This window comes from Gopherus evgoodei, chromosome 7, assembly GCF_007399415.2.
Source record: "Gopherus evgoodei ecotype Sinaloan lineage chromosome 7, rGopEvg1_v1.p, whole genome shotgun sequence".
Lineage (NCBI taxonomy): Eukaryota > Metazoa > Chordata > Testudines > Testudinidae > Gopherus > Gopherus evgoodei.
The window spans coordinates 119,085,224-119,103,461 of record NC_044328.1 but is presented as its reverse complement, the minus strand read 5'-3'; the positions used below and the strand labels follow the sequence as shown (position 1 = coordinate 119,103,461).

Sequence of the window (18,238 nt, the reverse complement as noted above, 5' to 3'; positions counted from 1 at the left end):
GTTGTTCTTCCAGCAGTATGTGTTTCCTAATGGTTGGCGCCAGTGATTCTCCTCTCCACAAAGAAGGCTATAGGTTAGATGCTCTCAGAACAAGGATGAAGATGAGTCTGTCTAGGAACCTTCAAGGAGTGAAGAAGCCACTAATGGCAGAAATTACAAGTACTGTTCTCACTCCATTTGGCATCTGATGCTGGTCAGACTTGCATCATCATTTACATTTTCTAACACCAACAATCTACAGCTCTCTCCCCTCAGGGGACAGGGCATTATGGATGAGAAGAATGAAGGAGAATGGCAATCTGAAGATATACCACATCCTTAGAGACAAGAGAAGGGAAAACTCAGAAGAAAATATAACAGGAGCCCCCCAACTTTACCCCCAAACAAATGTTTACTGACTGGAAAATAAGATAGAGGCAAATGTCTGCTGTAGGCCAAACAATTTCAGGGCTGCTCTTGGTTCTGCCTCCTAGATGAACAGGGCCAGCTACTGGACAGTGGCACGTTAGAAAAGGCTCTCAAACAGGTGAGCTCATAACAAAGAATTCAATGGCAAGTAAGCAGCCAGAGACAAGGGGGGGGGGGAGGAGGAGCAGCAATGGCTCAGCAGACTCAGGGGAAGGGGAGGGAGTCTTGGGGGAAAGGGTGAAGTGGGGCTGGGGAGAGCCAGGGGTTGAGCAGTGAGCACCCTGTAGCACACTGGAAAGTTTGCACTTGTAGCTCCAGCTCTGCAGTTGGCACCTATGCAAGGAGACACATATTAACCTCTGAAGAGCCACATGTTGGCCACCCCGATCTAAATCATTAAGGAAGATATTGAACAGAACCGGACTCAGAACTGATCCCTGCAGGACCCCACTCATTATGCCCTTCCAGCATGAGTGTGAACCACTGATAACTCCTGTCTGGGAACGGTTTTCCAACCAGTTTTGAACCCACCTTATAGTAGCTTCATCTAGGTTGCATTTCCCTAGTTTTTTTATGAGCAGGTCATGCAAGACAGTATTAAAAGCTTTACTAAAGTCAAGATATACCACGTCTACCTCTTCCCCTCAACCACAAGGCTTGTTACCCTGTCAAAGAAAACTATCAGATTGTTTTGACACATTTTGTTTTTGACAAATCCATGCTGACTGTTATTTATCACCTTATTATCTTCTAGATGTTTGCAAATTGATTGCTTGATTATTTGCTCCATTATCTTTCTAGGTACAGAAGTTAAGCTGATTGATCTGTAATTCCCTAGGTTGTCCTTATTTCCCTTTTTATGGATTGACACTACATTGCCCTTTTCCACTGTTCTGGAATCTCTCCCATCTTCCATGACTTTTCCAAGATAATCGCTAATTGCTCAGATATCTCCTCAATCAGCTCCTTGAGTATTCTCAGATGCATTTAATCAGACCTTGGTGACCTGAAGACATCTAATTTGTCCAAGTAATTTTTAACTTGCTCTTTCCCTATTTTAGCCTCTTCTGATCCTACCTCATTTTCACTGGCATTCACTACGTTAGATGTTCAGTCACCACCAACCTTCTTGGTGAAAACCGAAACAAAGACGTCATTAAGAACATCTGCCATTTCCACATTTTCTGTTGTTATTTTTCCTCCCATGTTGAGTAACAGGCCTACCCTGTCCTTGGTTTTCTTCTAGCTTCTAAGGTATTTGTAGAATGTTTTCTTGTTACCCTTTATGTCTCTAGCTAGTTTGATCTCATTTTGTGCCTTGGCCTTTCTAATTTTGTCCCTACATACTGTGTTATTTGTTTATATTCATCCTTTGTAATTTGACCTAGTTTCCACTTTTTGTAGGACTCTTTTTTGATTTTGAGGTAATTGAAGATCTCCTGGTTAAGCCAGGGTGGCCTCTTGCCATACTTCCTATCTTTCCTACGCAGTGAGATAGTTTGCTCTTGTGCCCTTAACAATGTCTCTTTGAAAAACTGCCAACTGTCTTCTATTGTTTATCTCCTTAGACTTGCTTCCCATGGGATCTTACCTACCAACTCCCTGAGTTTACTAAAGTCTGCCTTCTTGAAATTCATTGTCTTTATTTTGCTGTTCTTCCTCTTTCCATTGCTTAGAATCATGAACTCTACCATTTCATGATCACTTTCACCCAAGCTGCCTTCCACTTTCAAATTCTCAACCAGCTCCTCCCTATTTGTCAAAATCAAATCTAGAACAGCCTCTCCCCTAATAGCAGTCTGAAATAAAAAATTGTCTCCAATAGATTCCAAGAACTTATTGGATAATCTGTGCCTTGCTGTGTTATTTTTCCAATAGATGTCTGGGTAGCTAAAGTCCCCCATCACCACCAAGTCCTGTGCTTTGGATGATTTTGCTAGCTGTTTAAAAAAACCCTCATCCGCCTCTTCTTCCTCATTAGGTAGTCTGCAGCAGACCCCTACTATGACATCACCCATGTATTTTATCTCTTTTATCCTTACCCAGAGACTTTCAACAAGTCTGTCTTCTATTTTCCATCACCATAGTCCATGTGTATACAATTTTAATATATAAGGCAACACTTTCTTCCTTTTTCCCCCTGCCTGTCCTTCCTGAGCAAGCTGTACACTTGTATACCAGTATTACCCTTCTATACCAATATTCTAGTCCTGCATATTATCCCACCAGGTCTCTGTGATGCGAACTATGTCATAGTTTTGTTTATTTACCAACATTTCGAGTTCTTCCTGCTTATTCCCCATACTTCTTGCGTTAGTATACAGACATCTAAGATACTGATTTGATTCCCCCTACCCCAAATTCTGTCTTGTCTCTCCTTTACCCCTGCTATAACAGCCCATGCTCCCCCCAAATTCTAAACCTTCTCCCAGGTTTCCATGTTCTTGACTTTCAAGAGAAGATGTGAACCTTGAATGTTATCTGTAAGAAGAAAACTCCCTGTAATAGGAGAGTCATGGGCACAGGCACAAATAACTTAAACACAGTTTATCTGTTGCCCACATTACTCACTGAGTGTGGTAGAAAGTTGGTCAGTTTGATTAATTCCATGACCTTTGGAGAATCTGACCCCTTCCCTGCCTAACAGAGAAGATCCTAAAGATGGTTAACATTCCCTTCAGTGACAAAATTATTGACAGATTAAGGAGAAATCACTGTATATAACTCATGCACATTAGAAATCTTGTATGTAAATTATATGAAAATTCAAGATACACATGAACATATGATGGCAGGCAATGCTCTACATGAACTTGGGAAGCTGATTTACTTAACAGAACCTTGTCCCTATATTACTCTTTCAACAAGTACTTGTTTTGGAACAAAGACAACAGTACAGAAAAAAAATCATTTTTAACATCTCCTCGTGGCCAGCTCCTTCCTTCCTTTTCAGGAGAAAATGAACATCTTATTATATTTTTAAGTGGGCATGTGAAATGTGTGCCAAACATTAACATGTTTCATTCATGCCAGAGATCTGATATACTGTTTCTCTTTCTAAACAATCAAAAACATAGTATAAAGACAGTAAATGATCAAAACACCCTCTAAGGACTTTAGAGGGCCTTAATGGTTAAAATGAATGAAAAAGATAGCTGTGAGTTCACATAAATCTAAACTTCAGATGTTATTTCACCTCATATGTATACTAGGGAGAATTTCCTAATGATTCCTGAAAAACAATATGTTTTAGCAGAACAGTTGGTGATACAGTGAAAATTATAGCAACTAGAAATGTTTTCCCATATCTGCAAATCAATTATTATACCTGATATGAGGCATCCTAATTATCCAAAAAAATCAACAGTCAACTATAAGTACAACTGATTTGATGTGAAGTGCATCAGCAAAATATTTATTTCAAATAAAACCTAACCCACTAAGCACCATTACAATCATTATAAAAATATAACTATTCAGTTGGATCTATGACCAAGAAAGAACTCAAAAATAAAATCCCCAATATGTATTAAAACTGAAGGTTCCCCATTCAATTTAATGTCTAATCTGATCTCCCCAAATGGCAAATACCAAACACCAAAATTACCCTAACTATAGTAAAAAGCATTCTTCTCCTCTTTTCCTAGTCCATTATAAGAGGCAGGAAGTATCCTCCCACAAATGCTACTGAATATATAATTCACTAGAAGTCCATGGCACATCTTAGCTAGCAAACTAAGTCCAGAAACATACGTGTTCCACAGTGAGTCAGTTAAGAGCATTTATTGTAAATCACTCCCATCCACCCACCGTAATCCAACAGAAATAATTCAAACAAAACCAGAATATGAGCCCAGTCCTGCTCCCTCTGAAGTCTTGGCACTTGCTCTGCTTGCAAATACAAAAGCACATAAGTAACTTTGATCACATGAGTAATCTCATTAACTTCAAAGAGACTACTCCTATGAGTAAAGTTACTTACATGCTTAAGAGTTTGCAAGATGACCCAGAGTTTTTAAAAATTAATATGGGCTCTGTGATGGTAAGAGTGTTCAGTTCTTCCTGAGCTCTATTCGAAGTGAGGGATACTACATTAGTCCATGCAGACAGTGTTTTGCCCTTCATCTCTTGCAGGATTTAATAGTTCTTTCCTTAAGCTCTTCTCAGCATCTCTGTGCACTTTAGTTAATTACTAAGAATAGAGGAATAGTTTCTGTGGGGACATGGGGAAAACAACCCTAAAAAATGATATTATGAAATGTTTGATGAAGATTTCTAAACCATTTCGTATAGAATTTGTTTATTTATTTGACAGATCAATGGGAGAGAAATGCTGACACAACTGGCTGACGGAGATTAAACTTTTGGCTAGGGGAGCTGGATCAATAATTCATGGATGTTCACAAATATAACAGCCCACCATGACATTGTGTGAATAGAACAGTCAAAGGTAACGGTTTCATTGTTCACCTGACTTTACTACCACCTCATGTTGGGCTTTATACATTTTATATCAACTGACTCTAAACAACCGCAGATTGAGTGGCAATTCAAGAACCTAACGCTGCAAATGTGTGCTTACCCTTTCTTGTGAGCAGTGCCATTAGAGCCAGTAGAACTACTCATATATTTAAAAATGTACATACGTGTTTGCCAGGTCAGGATCCAATTCAAAGGTGGAAAATGAAACTGTTCATGCTTGTGTGCTTCCATCTACCCTATAGCTTTTTTGGATGTGTGCGTATTAAACCACTTGGTAAAACATTAACAACTTTGGCTGTGAATTTAACAATATTTATTTTAAAAAATTATTTATCTTGGCACAACTATATCACATAAAAATAATGGTTACTGGAATGCAATACATTAACCTGGCTTCACAGAGCTACGTAATCTTAAAAGATCTGCTGGAGGCACAAAACTCAGATCCAGATTTTGACCATCCCAATGTTCAGGTTTGTTTGTGGTCTGGGGCTTAGGAAGGGACCCTGATCCTACTCCTATGGCAGTTTCACTTTGTTCTCATACCTCCAACAGCTTTAGATAGCTTCTTCACAAGTCTAGAATCCTAAATGGATGTTAGGAGCAACTCCAGATTTTGTTGTGGTATCTCACTAGCAACTCAGCTCTCTTTCCCTCCATTTTGGTGAATAACATTTATAGTTTGGATGCAAGTAACATCCCATCTGTGGATGATGACAGGAATTCTCACTTGTTCTACGTGTCATTTTGGACAGCGATTCTTAGCAAAATTATCCAGTTTTTTTATCACCTGTTTGGCACCTCAGACTTTCCCATTGCTGTAAAAGTTCCACAGTGCTGTAAAATACTGGAAGTCAATGTACATGACCTCGTTGAATGGTTGACATCGGTAATAAAAGCATCTGTCTATCTGCAGGAATAAGTTTTCATTACTCTATTCCTATAGAGATCTGGGAGAACGCGCCATCTCTGCAGCAACAAGAAAGGGGAAACTGGGTGGGAGGAATGAACAGGAGTTCAGAGTATACATCATCTCAAAGACAGAAAAATGTAGCACGCTCAGCCAGTTGTAAAATGGACCCTTTAAGGCTGCATCTGCTTGGCCATGTCAAACACAAAGAGCCATGCCTAGTTTATATTCACCTTGCCTAGGAAATAGCATCCAATATTTAACATTGCAGTACTTCCGAAGTGTGATTGCACATCAATAATTAAAACAAACAAGCAAACAAAACTAGTTGCTTTCAGAATCTTATTGGAGGCCCAAAGCCAATTAGTCAAAGACATTTTAAAATACAGCAGGAATTATAAAATGCACATAGACATGAAAACAAAGTTCCGTTAAAGGCAAAAGGCTATGATTGCATGTCCTTCAGAATATGTGTTTTAACTCTGGTTGAGCATCACCACATCACAGTTTCTCCTCCTTAGACAGAGTCACATTTATTAGTTTGTTCGTCACGAAAATAGATCTATTCTAGCAAAACTAAGACCAAATCCTGCCCCTAGGCTAATTACAGCTACATAACTACATAAGCTTCAGCAATGCTGCCCAGAGGGCAGAAATTAACCGTAAGGGTTATCAATCAACTATTAGAATTCCTGTAGAATCAGAGCCATTGAGCCCCAAGAAGTTAACTGGAGGTTGGAGCATACTCCAAAATCCAGGTAAATCCATCCACTTTTCCCTTCCCTTTCCCTCAGCCTCAGCTTTCTGTGATTTTTCTTTCTCTCCTCCACATCTAGTTCATACATGGGGGTCCTCTGTCTCTTAATTTGTTCAAAACAGAATGAAATACACTAGATTTTATATTCTTAAATTCCAGAGTGACTCAGACTGGAATTTTAATGAATTTCTCTATGCACCCTCCAACTCTCAATGGAGTGACATTTTCAAGGTCTACAAGCAAGGCTGGAAAAGCAACCAGGTAAACAACTACTATTTGACTCTCGCTAGCAGTGTCCTTGGGATCACTGAAAGGAACCGATCTTGCTCTAATAAGAGGTGAGTGACTCTTCCACTAAATAGTGTGCCTACAAATAAATTTGCATTAAAGCTAAAAATTAGAGTTTTATGCTATTGCTTTGAGCTAATTAATGGGCCTAGTGCTGCTTGTAGTATCACCAGGAAAGGCTGCCAACATACTTACACTAAGTTTCCAAAGAACATAATCAAAAGGCAGCCAAGTCTTCTTTTGTGATATGAGAGGGTAGTTCAGGAGCAGAAATAAGGGAAATAAACAATGTTTAAGGCCGTGGACTTCACTGTAGCAAGAATGCACATTTTACTTCTTATGAGATGGGTGTCATCTGCCAGTCAATGTGACAGGTGTTGACTGTCTGACTGGCAGCAATTTAAACAATACTGAATAGAAGTGGGAGACACTAGGCCATTTTATTTCAAAATTTCATATCTGGTTAAACCTGATCCTCAGGACTGGCCCCATCCAAGTAAATCAGATTCACGTGTTGTTTTTGCATCAAGCATGTGTTACATCCAGTGAGAAATAATACTTACATCTGCAGTAAACTTTACATACTCAGTGTCTTGGCAGAGAATCAACTGGGCATGTAAGTGCCATTTCTGTACTGAAAGCATGGGAGCAACTGCAGGCGTCAAAGGTGAGAAGAGAGAAGGAGCTGCATGACAAGTGTGTGAGTGGGGAAGGCAAAGTCATGGAACCCACCTAACAAGTACTCCTACTCTCATGATGGGGTTTATCACACCAAGCCAAGACAGAGAACAGGAGTTGACACATACAGACCCTCAAGCCAGCAGAATGAAAAGGAGAGAGAAGAGAAGTTAAACAGCCCCTTCCTCTCCAGCAGTCAACCAAGTGAACTTTCTGTCCAGTAGCTGTAGGGGAGTAAAGATACATGTGTTTGGTGGGTGGAGGTGTGGGAGAAATGGGAGAGCAGAATCTCCTTCCCAGAAGTGAAGAGGGTGAAGATTGAGGGGGCTTGACACTTGGCTATCAAGATGTGCAGAGAGGAAAAGAGGACATTAGGGGCATAGCTGGTTAAGTCAATAAATATCTTCTTGGAATGGACTCCTGTAAGAACAGCCGTTCTGAGGCAGATCAATGGTCCATTTAGCCCAGTATCCTGTCTCCTGAAAAAGGACAATACTAGATACTTCAAAGGAAATGGACAGACCAGGTCAATTTTAAAGGAAATGGACAGACCAGGTCAATTTTGAGCGATCCATCCCCTGTCATCCAATCACAGCTTCTGGCAGCTGCAGATTTAGGAATATCAGAAGCATAGGGTTGCATCCCTGATGATCTTGGCTAGTAGTCATTGATAGACCTGTCCTCCATGAACATATCTAATTCTTTTTTGAACCCAATTATACTTTTGGCCTTCGCAACATCACAAGGCAAGAAGTTCTACAAGTTGATTGTAGACATTGTGAAGAAGTCCTTCCTTTTGTTTGTTTTAAACCTCCTGCCTATTAATTTCATACGGTGACCCCTTGTTCATAGGGTTATGTGAAGGGGTAAATAACACTTCCCTATTCACTTTCTCCAAACCATTCATGAATATGACCTCTATCATATTCCCCATTAGTCTTCTCTTTTCTAAGCCGCAGTCCCTGTCTTTTTAACCTCTCGTCATGTTCCATACCACGTATCGTTTTTGTTGCCCTTCTCCGCACCTTCTCCAATTCTAATGTATCTTTTTAGAGATGGGGCAACCAGAACTGCACAGAGTATTCAAGGCTTGGGTGTACTATGGATGCATTATGATATTTTTGTCTTATTATCTATTGCTTTCCTAATAGTCACGATTATAAGCTCTCTGGGACATGCACTGGCATTTCCCGTATGTCTGTGGAGTGCCTAGCACATAGGAGCCTTAACTGGTTAACCTCCATTGCAACATAAATACATATCAAACAATAATCACAAAATAATAATCATAATTGACTAAGTACGTCTAGCTCACAGGAGAATTTTTTTTTAAATCACAGGCATCTGAGACAAGTTATAAAGAATGGAAATTATTGCCAAGAAGTATATTAAAAATGTCTACTAGGGTGTATGTTCTCAGATGTACATTCAAGTCCTTTAAGGTTTTCAAATGCTTGTTCACCTGGTACTAATACGATAAACATTGTTGGGGGGAATCATTCACTAGTATCGAGTATCCTTACATGGACTAGTTCTCAATTTTGTGTGGAATAGGGACTTCAGGTGGCATATTTATATATGAAACTTTTACTGCAGGGGAATTCTGGTGGTTACTCTATGATCCCACAGTGCTGACACATTTAACAATGGCAGCAAACAACAGAGCTGCAAACATTTCTTACCTCCTGAATGAGGCGGTGGTCTGCAAAGCAGCACAACTCCTTGACCTTCTCGAACAGACACTGTAATTCTTTTAGTTTTAAAGTTTTCAAGATCTGTTTTTGAAAGAAAAGAGAAATGGGTATCAGAACACATACAATGATTCAGAGAGGGCCCGGGTCTGTGATTCTTGTGCAGGACAAGCAGAAATTTACTACACAAATTAGTTGCACTGACTTCAGTGGACCACTCAGTACAAGCAACTGAGTAAGGGTGACAATGAGGACTGGAATTATTTATGCAGAGATATGATTAAATAGATACCAAACCTGAATCTGATTTCACTGATGCTGGGTTTAAACCGGCATAACTCAGTCAACTGCAATGGTGTTACTACTGTAACTTGGGCTAGAATCAGGTCTCTAATTTGCTGCTATTTGGTAACTAGAGTTTCATCTGAAATGAAGCATTTCATATTTGGGAATAACATTAAGGATCTGATTTGAATGTCCTCTAATCACCAGTAAATTCATACTCAATAGTTGTTCAGAAAAAGACAGACAGTTACCTTTTCCGTAACTGGTCTTCTTTGAGATGTGTTGCTCATGTCTATTCCACATTAGGTGTGCATGCTCGCCATGTGTACCAGTGCTGGAAGTTTTTCCCCTGGCAGCACCTGTAGGGGGGAGTGCCCCCATGGCCCCTGGAGTGGCGCCTGCCTGGCACTTTATCAGGGGAGCTGCATGCTCCCCCCGCCCTCAGTTCCTTCTTGGCAGACAACTCTAACAGAGGGGAAGGAGCGTGGGATGTAGAATAGACATGAGCAACACATCTTGAAGAACATCAGTTACGGAAAAGGTAACTGGCTTTTCTTTTTCGAGTGATTGCTCTTGTGTATACTTCAACAGGTGATTCCAAGCTATATCTATTGGAGATGGGTAGGAGTTCACAAGTTCCCAGGATGGAGGACAGCCCTGCTGAACCTGGCGACATCTCTGGTCCGGGGGACAATTGCATAGTGCGAGGTGAACGTGTGAACCGAAGACCACGTGGCGGCCATACAAATGTCCTGGATGGGGACGTGGGCCACGAAGGTAGCCAACGAGGCCTGCACCCGAGTCAAATGTACCCTCACAATAGGTGGTGGGGGGACACCCAACAGCTCATAACAGGAACGGATGTATGAAGTGATCCAACTGGAAAGTCGCTAAGTGGAAATCGGTTGGCCTCTCACGTGCTCAGCCGAGGTGACGAACAGTTGCAAGGACTTTCTGTACAGCTCAGTCTGTTCAAGGTAGCATGTTGTTTGGGGCAGAATACTATCGTAGGGAGCTGATCACAGAGTCCAGCATGGTGAAGACCTTGTCCATTCTGTCCGTGGTCTAGGAGAACTTCGAGGCCAACCAAAGCTGGAGGGGCTTCATCCTGAGTCTGGCGTGACAGACCACATATGTGCACGCCAACATGTTGCAGGCAAACCCTGGCTGTTGTCACCGGGAACCTTGTGACTGAGTCAATGAGACCTTTCAGGCAGGAGAGAAGCCCTGGCTAACTCTGTGTCCAGAAGCACCCCAATAAACTATAGGCGTTGGACCGGGACTAACAGGACTTGGTGTTGTTTACTAACAGGCCCAACGTGGGGCACGTGGACAGGAGTGCCAAGTGATCCCTCATCTGCGACTGGGAGGTGCCCTTGACAAGTCAATCATCCAAGTAGGGGACTATCTGGACCCCTCGCCATTTGAGGTAGGCTGCTACCACCAACATGCATTTTGTAAACATCCTGTGGGCAGTGGACAGACCTAACGGAAGGACTGTGAATTGATAATGATTCTGTCCCACCATGAAATGGAGGAAGCATTTGTCCCCCTCGAATATGTGGATGTGGAAGTACATGTCCTGTAGATCGAGGGCAGCATACCAGTCCCCGGGATCCAGGGAGGGGATGATGGAGGCTAGGGAGACCATGCAGAGCTTGAGCTTCACCATGTACTGTTTCAGACCTTTGGAGGTCCAGGATGGGCCTGAGCCCCCATTTGACCTTCAAGATAAGGAAATAATGGGAGTAATACACCTTTCCCATGAACTCCTCAGGCACTGCCTCTATGGCTCCTAGTCCTAGGAGCCACCCCAACTCCTGCTCGAGCAGAGCTTTGTGCGAGAGGTCCCCCAGGAGGAAAGGCGGGGGGAGGGTTGGGCGGGGAGGAAGTAAACTGGAGGGTGTAGCCCCGGGAAATGGTATTGAGGAGTCATTGCTCCGAGGTTAGTCGCAACCATTCCAGGAGGAAAGCATACATTGGTTGGAGAAGGGAAACTTTATTGGGCGTGGATCCCTGATGAGAGCTGGCGGGGTGCCTCCGAGCGTCCCGTCAAAATTGCCTTTTCCCTGCCTGCTTGCCCTTGGAGGACCCAGGCTGTGCCCTGACCGACTGCGGTACCCTCTCTGAGACGAGGACCGATGGCGATGCCTGCCGCGATCTCATCGATATTCACTCCTTGAGGACGTGTGGTGCCGCAAGAACTGGACAGATGGAACCTCGCCAGACAGTCTGGTCGGCACTGAAGGACTTTGCCCTGAGCGGTCACCGGGTGGTGATCGGCGTCAGGAATGTTCCCTCGACTGAGACTGGTACCGGGCCGGAGGCGACTGCAGAGATACCAGTGGTGGCTTGCCTCTGGAACGTGGGGCCAACATCAACGGCGCTCCAGGCACTAGCATGGACATGATGTCTCGGGCCACCTGGAGGACTTCAGGCATAGAAGGCATCTGGACATCCGGAGAGCCCTGTTCTGAAGGGGCCGGGCTACACTGCTCAGCTTGAGTTGGAGGCCAGGGGCCTGGTGGGGATGGAGGACTGCCTGACATGGGCCTAGCCTCTGTCCCAAATTTCCTTCGGTGCCACCGAGAAGAGGGAGTCTTCTTGGCCCTCTTAGCGTGCCCTGTGGATGGGGAGTGGTGCCAACTGGTCAATGGTGCTGGAGGGTTGACGCGTACCAATGCCGTGGGGCTAGGCACTGGTTCAGAACAGTGTGCCGGGGTCGGGGTCAGCGACAACTTCATCAGGATGACTTGGAGCCTAATGTCCCTTTCTCTTTTGGTCCGATGTTCAAATGACTTGCAAATCCTGCACCTTTCGCTAATACGGGTTTCTCCCGAGCAGTGCAAACAGTCTGCACATGGGGCACTTCCTGGCATAGAAAGCCTACAAGAGCTGCATGACTTAAATCCCAGGGCACGGGGCATGCCCCGGCCCGGGCTCACTAACTAACTAAACAGTTAACTAACTACGGGTACTAACGCTGAATGAATGAACAGTTCTGGGGACAAGCTGCAGCAAAGCTGGAGCAGAGCAGTTCGGATGCACCTTCACTGGTGGCAAGAAAGAACTGAGGGTGGGGGGAGCACACAGCTCCCCTTATAGTGTGCCAGGCAGGCGCCACTTCAGGGGTCACGGGGGCACTCCCCCCCTTACAGGTACTGCTAGGGGAAAAACTCCGGCACCAGTACATGTGCCGAGCATGCACACCTATTGTGGAATACACATGAGCAATCACTCGGAGAAGAACTGGAGGATGTCTTTTTGATACTACTGACCTTACTCAGGCAAAATTAGCTTTGAAGTTCATGGTAGTTTGTTTAAGTAAGGACACCAGAAATGGGCCTTAGTATATTGGGCTGGATTCTCCACTGCCTTGTACCTTGTACAGTCATTTAAATATCTGTGAAAAGTGGGTGTAAAATGCTGCTAACTCCGTGCGTAAATGCAGAATTCCAGATCAGTAACGTTTTATACCCAGTTTGCAATGGTGTAAATGATGACACAAGGACAGTCAGGCCCTGTTACATCTATCTGCAATGCCAGAAACAGCCGTAGATACAAGCTGAAAATTTGGTACTCCATCCTAAAAAAGAAATAAGTAAAAAAAGAAGTCCTCCTCAGTAAACTCTAAATAATCTTAAAGCAAATCTTTCAAACACAAAATTGCAGAGACAGCAACATTGGATTTTGAAAACAAAGCTCACAGTTGATGGCAGTTTTCCTCCAGCGCAATCTGAGTTCTGCTCTCAAGATACTCATTTGCGTGTTATTTACAATAATGAAGAACTGAAGTACACCATTACAAATTAATAGGCCAAACAGAAGTCAATTCAGAGAGCTGTAAGTGGAATCAGCTAGGAGGAGAAAAAGATTTGTTTACAACTTTGGAAAGGGGACAGGCACAAAAGTTATCATGCATAGATGTTCGATGATGCGCCCAAAGGACTTTTTAAAATCTTTGCAGCCAAAGATAATAAAAATAGTGGGATGACCAACAATAGCTGTTTTCTAGTGTAATTCATATGTAACATTAAAACGCAACAACAGATGTTCACCCAACAAGACCACACAACGACAGTAATTATGCATTTCAATGCCTCATTTTAAAAAAAAACTTGCTTAATGCAACAGTAATAATGTACTCCTCGTTATTCATTTTATTATCTTTTAAACAATTTAAAAACACTAAAAATCAAACTTAAAAATAGAAAACATCTGTGAGCACTTAAGAGCCTATTAATGTCTGAACCTGGCCATCTCTCTCTTTTCATATTAGCGTGACATTGTATTCTCACTGGGGCTGAGTCAGTCACTTTACAGGCAGATTGGTTTCACTCATACTTGCCATGCAGTGGTTCTCAGATACTTTGGGAGCACAACACATATGGACACATATGTGACATTGCACCCTGAATTCTTCATAGAGATATTATATATATATGATATGATTATGGCATAATTCTGATGTACTTCATGCAAGATAGGTCATGTGAGATATCATTGAAAGGTTATGATTTACTGAATATGATTATCCTATTTGCATGCATGTATCTTTTCTGTATCTGAAGGTAGGAATGTTGACTATATATATCTGTATTAAAAATGTGTTTACACCTGGGGAACACCCACTAGGCACAATGCACTCCATCCAGATGGCTGGCTGGGAAGGGCCCATTCAGATTAAAGGGTCATTAGAGAAAACAATAGGCCTTAGTAGTAGTATATCTTCCACTGGGAGTGGGGATTGGGGGGGGGGGAGGGGGCTTCCTAAGGATGCTCCAAACAGCCTCTGATTCATGGCTGCTATTGCACTACAGGCACATGTGATCAGGTCACCTGGTGCTGGACTCCATCTTGGGATACCGGTATTTTTCCACTGACTGGCGTGGGAACCAAGCTTTGAAACAAAGGGTTCCTGCCATATGCAAAAGCTATATAAGGCGGGGAGTGACATCATCGGGGCTCTCCACTGACTCTGACACTGACTCTTGGAAACAGCTAAGGAACAAAAACTGAATTGGGGGGGACGTGCTGGACTCAGGCTAAAGGAATTTTTAGCCTGTGAATGAAACACCTGGGGATTCCAAGCTGTATATTAGTGCAGGTTGCTCCTTAGGAGCCTGCAGCTTCCTTGCTTCATCATATAGGATGAGAATTTGCTATTCATATCCGTTCTATGTAGGATATTAAGCTTAGTTTGAATGTTTTGTTTATTTGCTAGGTAATCTGCTTTGATCAGTTTGCTATCTCTTATAATTACTTAAAATCTACCTTTTGTAGTTAATACATTTGTTTTTGCTTTGTCTAAAACCAGTGTGTGTGTGTAAATCATAACTTGGGGCAGAAAGCTGTTGTATATTTCCTCTCCACTTTGAGGGAGAGGGGGAATTTCACAAGTTTTCACTGTACACTTCTCTGTGCAGCACAAGACGGTATAATTTTGGGTTTACATTCCAGAGAGGAGTGCGTGCCTTAGGAACTGGGAGGTGCCCTAACTGTGCCTTCCCATGCAGAGCTGATCACAGCATATGTAACTGCAGCTGGGTGTGTCCCTACCTGTATGCGTGCTGGTGAAGTACAGGCTGGAGCCTGGGAGAAGGCTTGGCAGGCTGGTCACAGCAATACAGTGTAAATGGAGCCCAGGCTGGTGGGTTGGCGGGGAATCAGTGGTACCCCAGTTCCAGGTGGCACTGTGGGGGGAACCCATTACCACATGTTTTTACAACTGTCATCAGGAGGAAGATGCTGTGGTTAAGATACATGAGAGGGGCTCAGGAACTGGGTTGTACTTCCAGCTTTGCCACAGAATGTGTGTGTGAATGTGGATGAGTTGTTAAGGCCCAAATTCTCAGAAGAATCAAGTAATTTTTGTTACTTCAGTTGTATTCACATAGGGCCTGATGTTCAGCAGTACTGAGCACCTATAATTGATTTATTCCAATGAGAGCTCAAAGGAAGCTCCCAAGCCCTTCAATCTCAGACCCTCCAATGTTTCTGTCTGGTTGCCCCTTCCCCGCCTCCCCCCTAGTGTGGCAGCACAACTCATTAGCCACCCTAACATTCTTACACCTTTACTCCTTACACAAAGTGGGGACAAGATGGAGTGAGAGTTAATCTATCTGAGGGTGACGAGTCCCCATGCTGAGATCCCAGAGACCAATGCCACGGTAGTAGGAGCAGAGTCCGACCTGGATGGCTCCAGTGCCGGTGCTAGCGCCGACTCCATAAGGAGCGCCTGGAGATGTAGGTCTGACTCCTCCTTTGTCTGAGGTTTGAACCCCTTGCAGATCCAACACTTGTCACTGATACGGGTCTCATCCAGGCGCCTCAGACAGCTGTGAGGATTGCTGATGGGAATAGTTTTTTTTGCAGCGATCACAGGGTTTGAAGCCTGGGGATCGGGGCATACCCCGTCCCTAGGCTGAGTCCCGTTCGGGACTAACTAACTATGCTGAGAGAAACTACTAACACCTTTTAACTATTTACAGATAAAAAGTTCATCTCAATGGATTAAGAATGAGAAGGTTTGCCAACACAAGAAATGTTCCAGCGCTATCACTGGCAATAAGAAGGAACTGAGGGCGGTGGGAGCCAGTAGCACCCCTTATATTGCACCATACAGGTACCACTCCAGAGCTGGTCCCCTATGGATACTGCTGAGGAAAAAACTTCCAGCACAGGTGCAGGTGGTGAGCGCACACACCTACAATAGAATGGGCGTGAGCAAACACTCAAAGAAGAATTGAGAATTCACAGAAAACAGAGACAGACTGACAAGGAAAGAGACAGACAACAGAAGGAGCAGCAGAAAACACAGTGTCTGATCCTCCAAGATACCTGAAGAGAGGTTTTCAGGTCAGCAGTGCAGGCTGAAAAGTATCAGAGGGTAGCTGTGTTAGTCTGGATCTGTAAAAGCAGCAAAGAATCCTGTGGCACCTTATAGACTAACAGACGTTTTGGAGCATGAGCTTTCGTGGGTGAATACCCACTTCCTCAGATGCAACTGAAGGCTGAAAAGAGAGTTCTTGGTGCCATGAGCAAAAGAAGCTATTTGATACCCTCTGCATTTAGAGATGGAACAATGTATGTTCTTTGTAAAGAAATAACACTACATTGAAGAAATACCTATCAACAATTTCTACTCACAACTGGAACATCCCCAGAACCCAAACTTTGACTAGTCGCTCGGGTCCAAAAGGGGGACCAATGTTTTTAATATCACCATGTCTTGTTTTCTGGCAATATCTGCACGGGGTCTGAGAGGCAGCATGCTGGGAAAGAATATCCAGGGCAAACTGGTCACTGAAGAGCTTCCACAGGCAGATATGCAACATACCCTGTTCCTTCCACTCCCACCTTCTGGACTTTTTTCTGCGCTGTTCTACTGTCATTTGCATCCATCCATACTTCACAGCAGAAAAGGCTCTAAATTATTCTCATAGATGTTAAAATAATTAGGCAATTTAAATATAGGGATATACTTAAGATTACACAGAATCTGACCACTTTCATGCTAAAATAAATACATGAGTGGCATTTAGGATCCTGTCCTGCCCTATTACGCCAACATCACTTAAGTAATACATTTTATTTTACTTTTACACACTTCAGTATTAAGTATATATTATTGCTTGTAACTGCATCTATATATAAATCCATTTCTCTTGGCTCTAAAATGATCACATTCTGTGCTCTCTTAAAAACCTGTGCACCTCATTGCCATCAAAGGGGGATTGTGCAGGATGCAACTCAAAATGGAATATGGCCGATAACCAAGAATATAACACACCACCATTAAGATGGATAGATTTTCATTATCCTGTGGGAATCTAACTGTGGCTCATCGCAGTTCTCCAGCCTGCTCTGTTGCAATTTCATGTTGCAGAAGGTATTTATCACTTATTGCACAAGAGGTGCATGGAGACAGTGGAGAGGTTCTTAAATAAAGTAAAGAATAAAAAAGAAGAGTCACACATTCTAATGGAAAAGCTCTTTTCACTCGACACCAGGAAAATCTCAACCTCAGATTTAGACAGCAAACACTAGTTAATCACCCAGTTTTAGAAATGGCATCATTGAATTCTTTTATAGAATTTTAGATTCTCCTTTGCAAATTGATATCAGACAAAAAGTGCAAGTCAGGTAATAATTAAAAACTACCACATGAAATGAATGTTAAAATGAGCATTATTGTAATGTATGCAGTGTAGCTGTAGCCATGGCAGTCCCAGGACATTAGAGAGACAAGGTGGGTGAGGCAATGTCTTTTATTGTACCAACTTCTGTTGGTGAGAGAGTCAAACTTTTGAGCTACACAGACCTGACAAAGAGCTCTCTCTAAAGCTTGTCTCTCTCACCAACAGAAGTTGGTCCAATAAGAGATATTACCTCACTCAGCTTGTCTCTCCGTTATTGTTATGCACTTTTTAAAGCCCAAATCTCTGATCTTCGGAAATATTCCCCCTGATTATGAGAGAGACTTATCTCAGTTAAACTAGGATCAGTTTAGAGCGCAACCAAGATCAAAATCTGGTCCTGTTCTGTGGACTAAGAGGATATTTTTCTATAAAGGCAACATCCCTGGTCATTCTAATAGTGAATGTTCTAACAACTCCTACCCCAAGTGGGCTATTATATGATTTTTTTATATATATATATATATATATATATATATATATATATATATATATATATATATATATATATATATATATATACACACATATTATAACATAT

The 18,238-nt window shown here is 42.6% G+C and overlaps 1 protein-coding gene across 2 annotated transcripts in view; it reads right to left on the bottom strand.

The window, feature by feature from the left end:
• The window catches only part of CNTN3 (contactin 3), a 251,644-nt gene that overhangs the window by 104,189 nt on the left and 129,217 nt on the right, over positions 1 to 18,238 (bottom strand). For both annotated transcript variants that reach the window (XM_030570435.1, XM_030570436.1), the window contains exon 3: positions 9,206 to 9,298. In XM_030570435.1, coding sequence (XP_030426295.1) covers positions 9,206 to 9,298 — 93 coding nt within the window. The remainder of the gene's footprint in view (positions 1 to 9,205; positions 9,299 to 18,238) is intronic.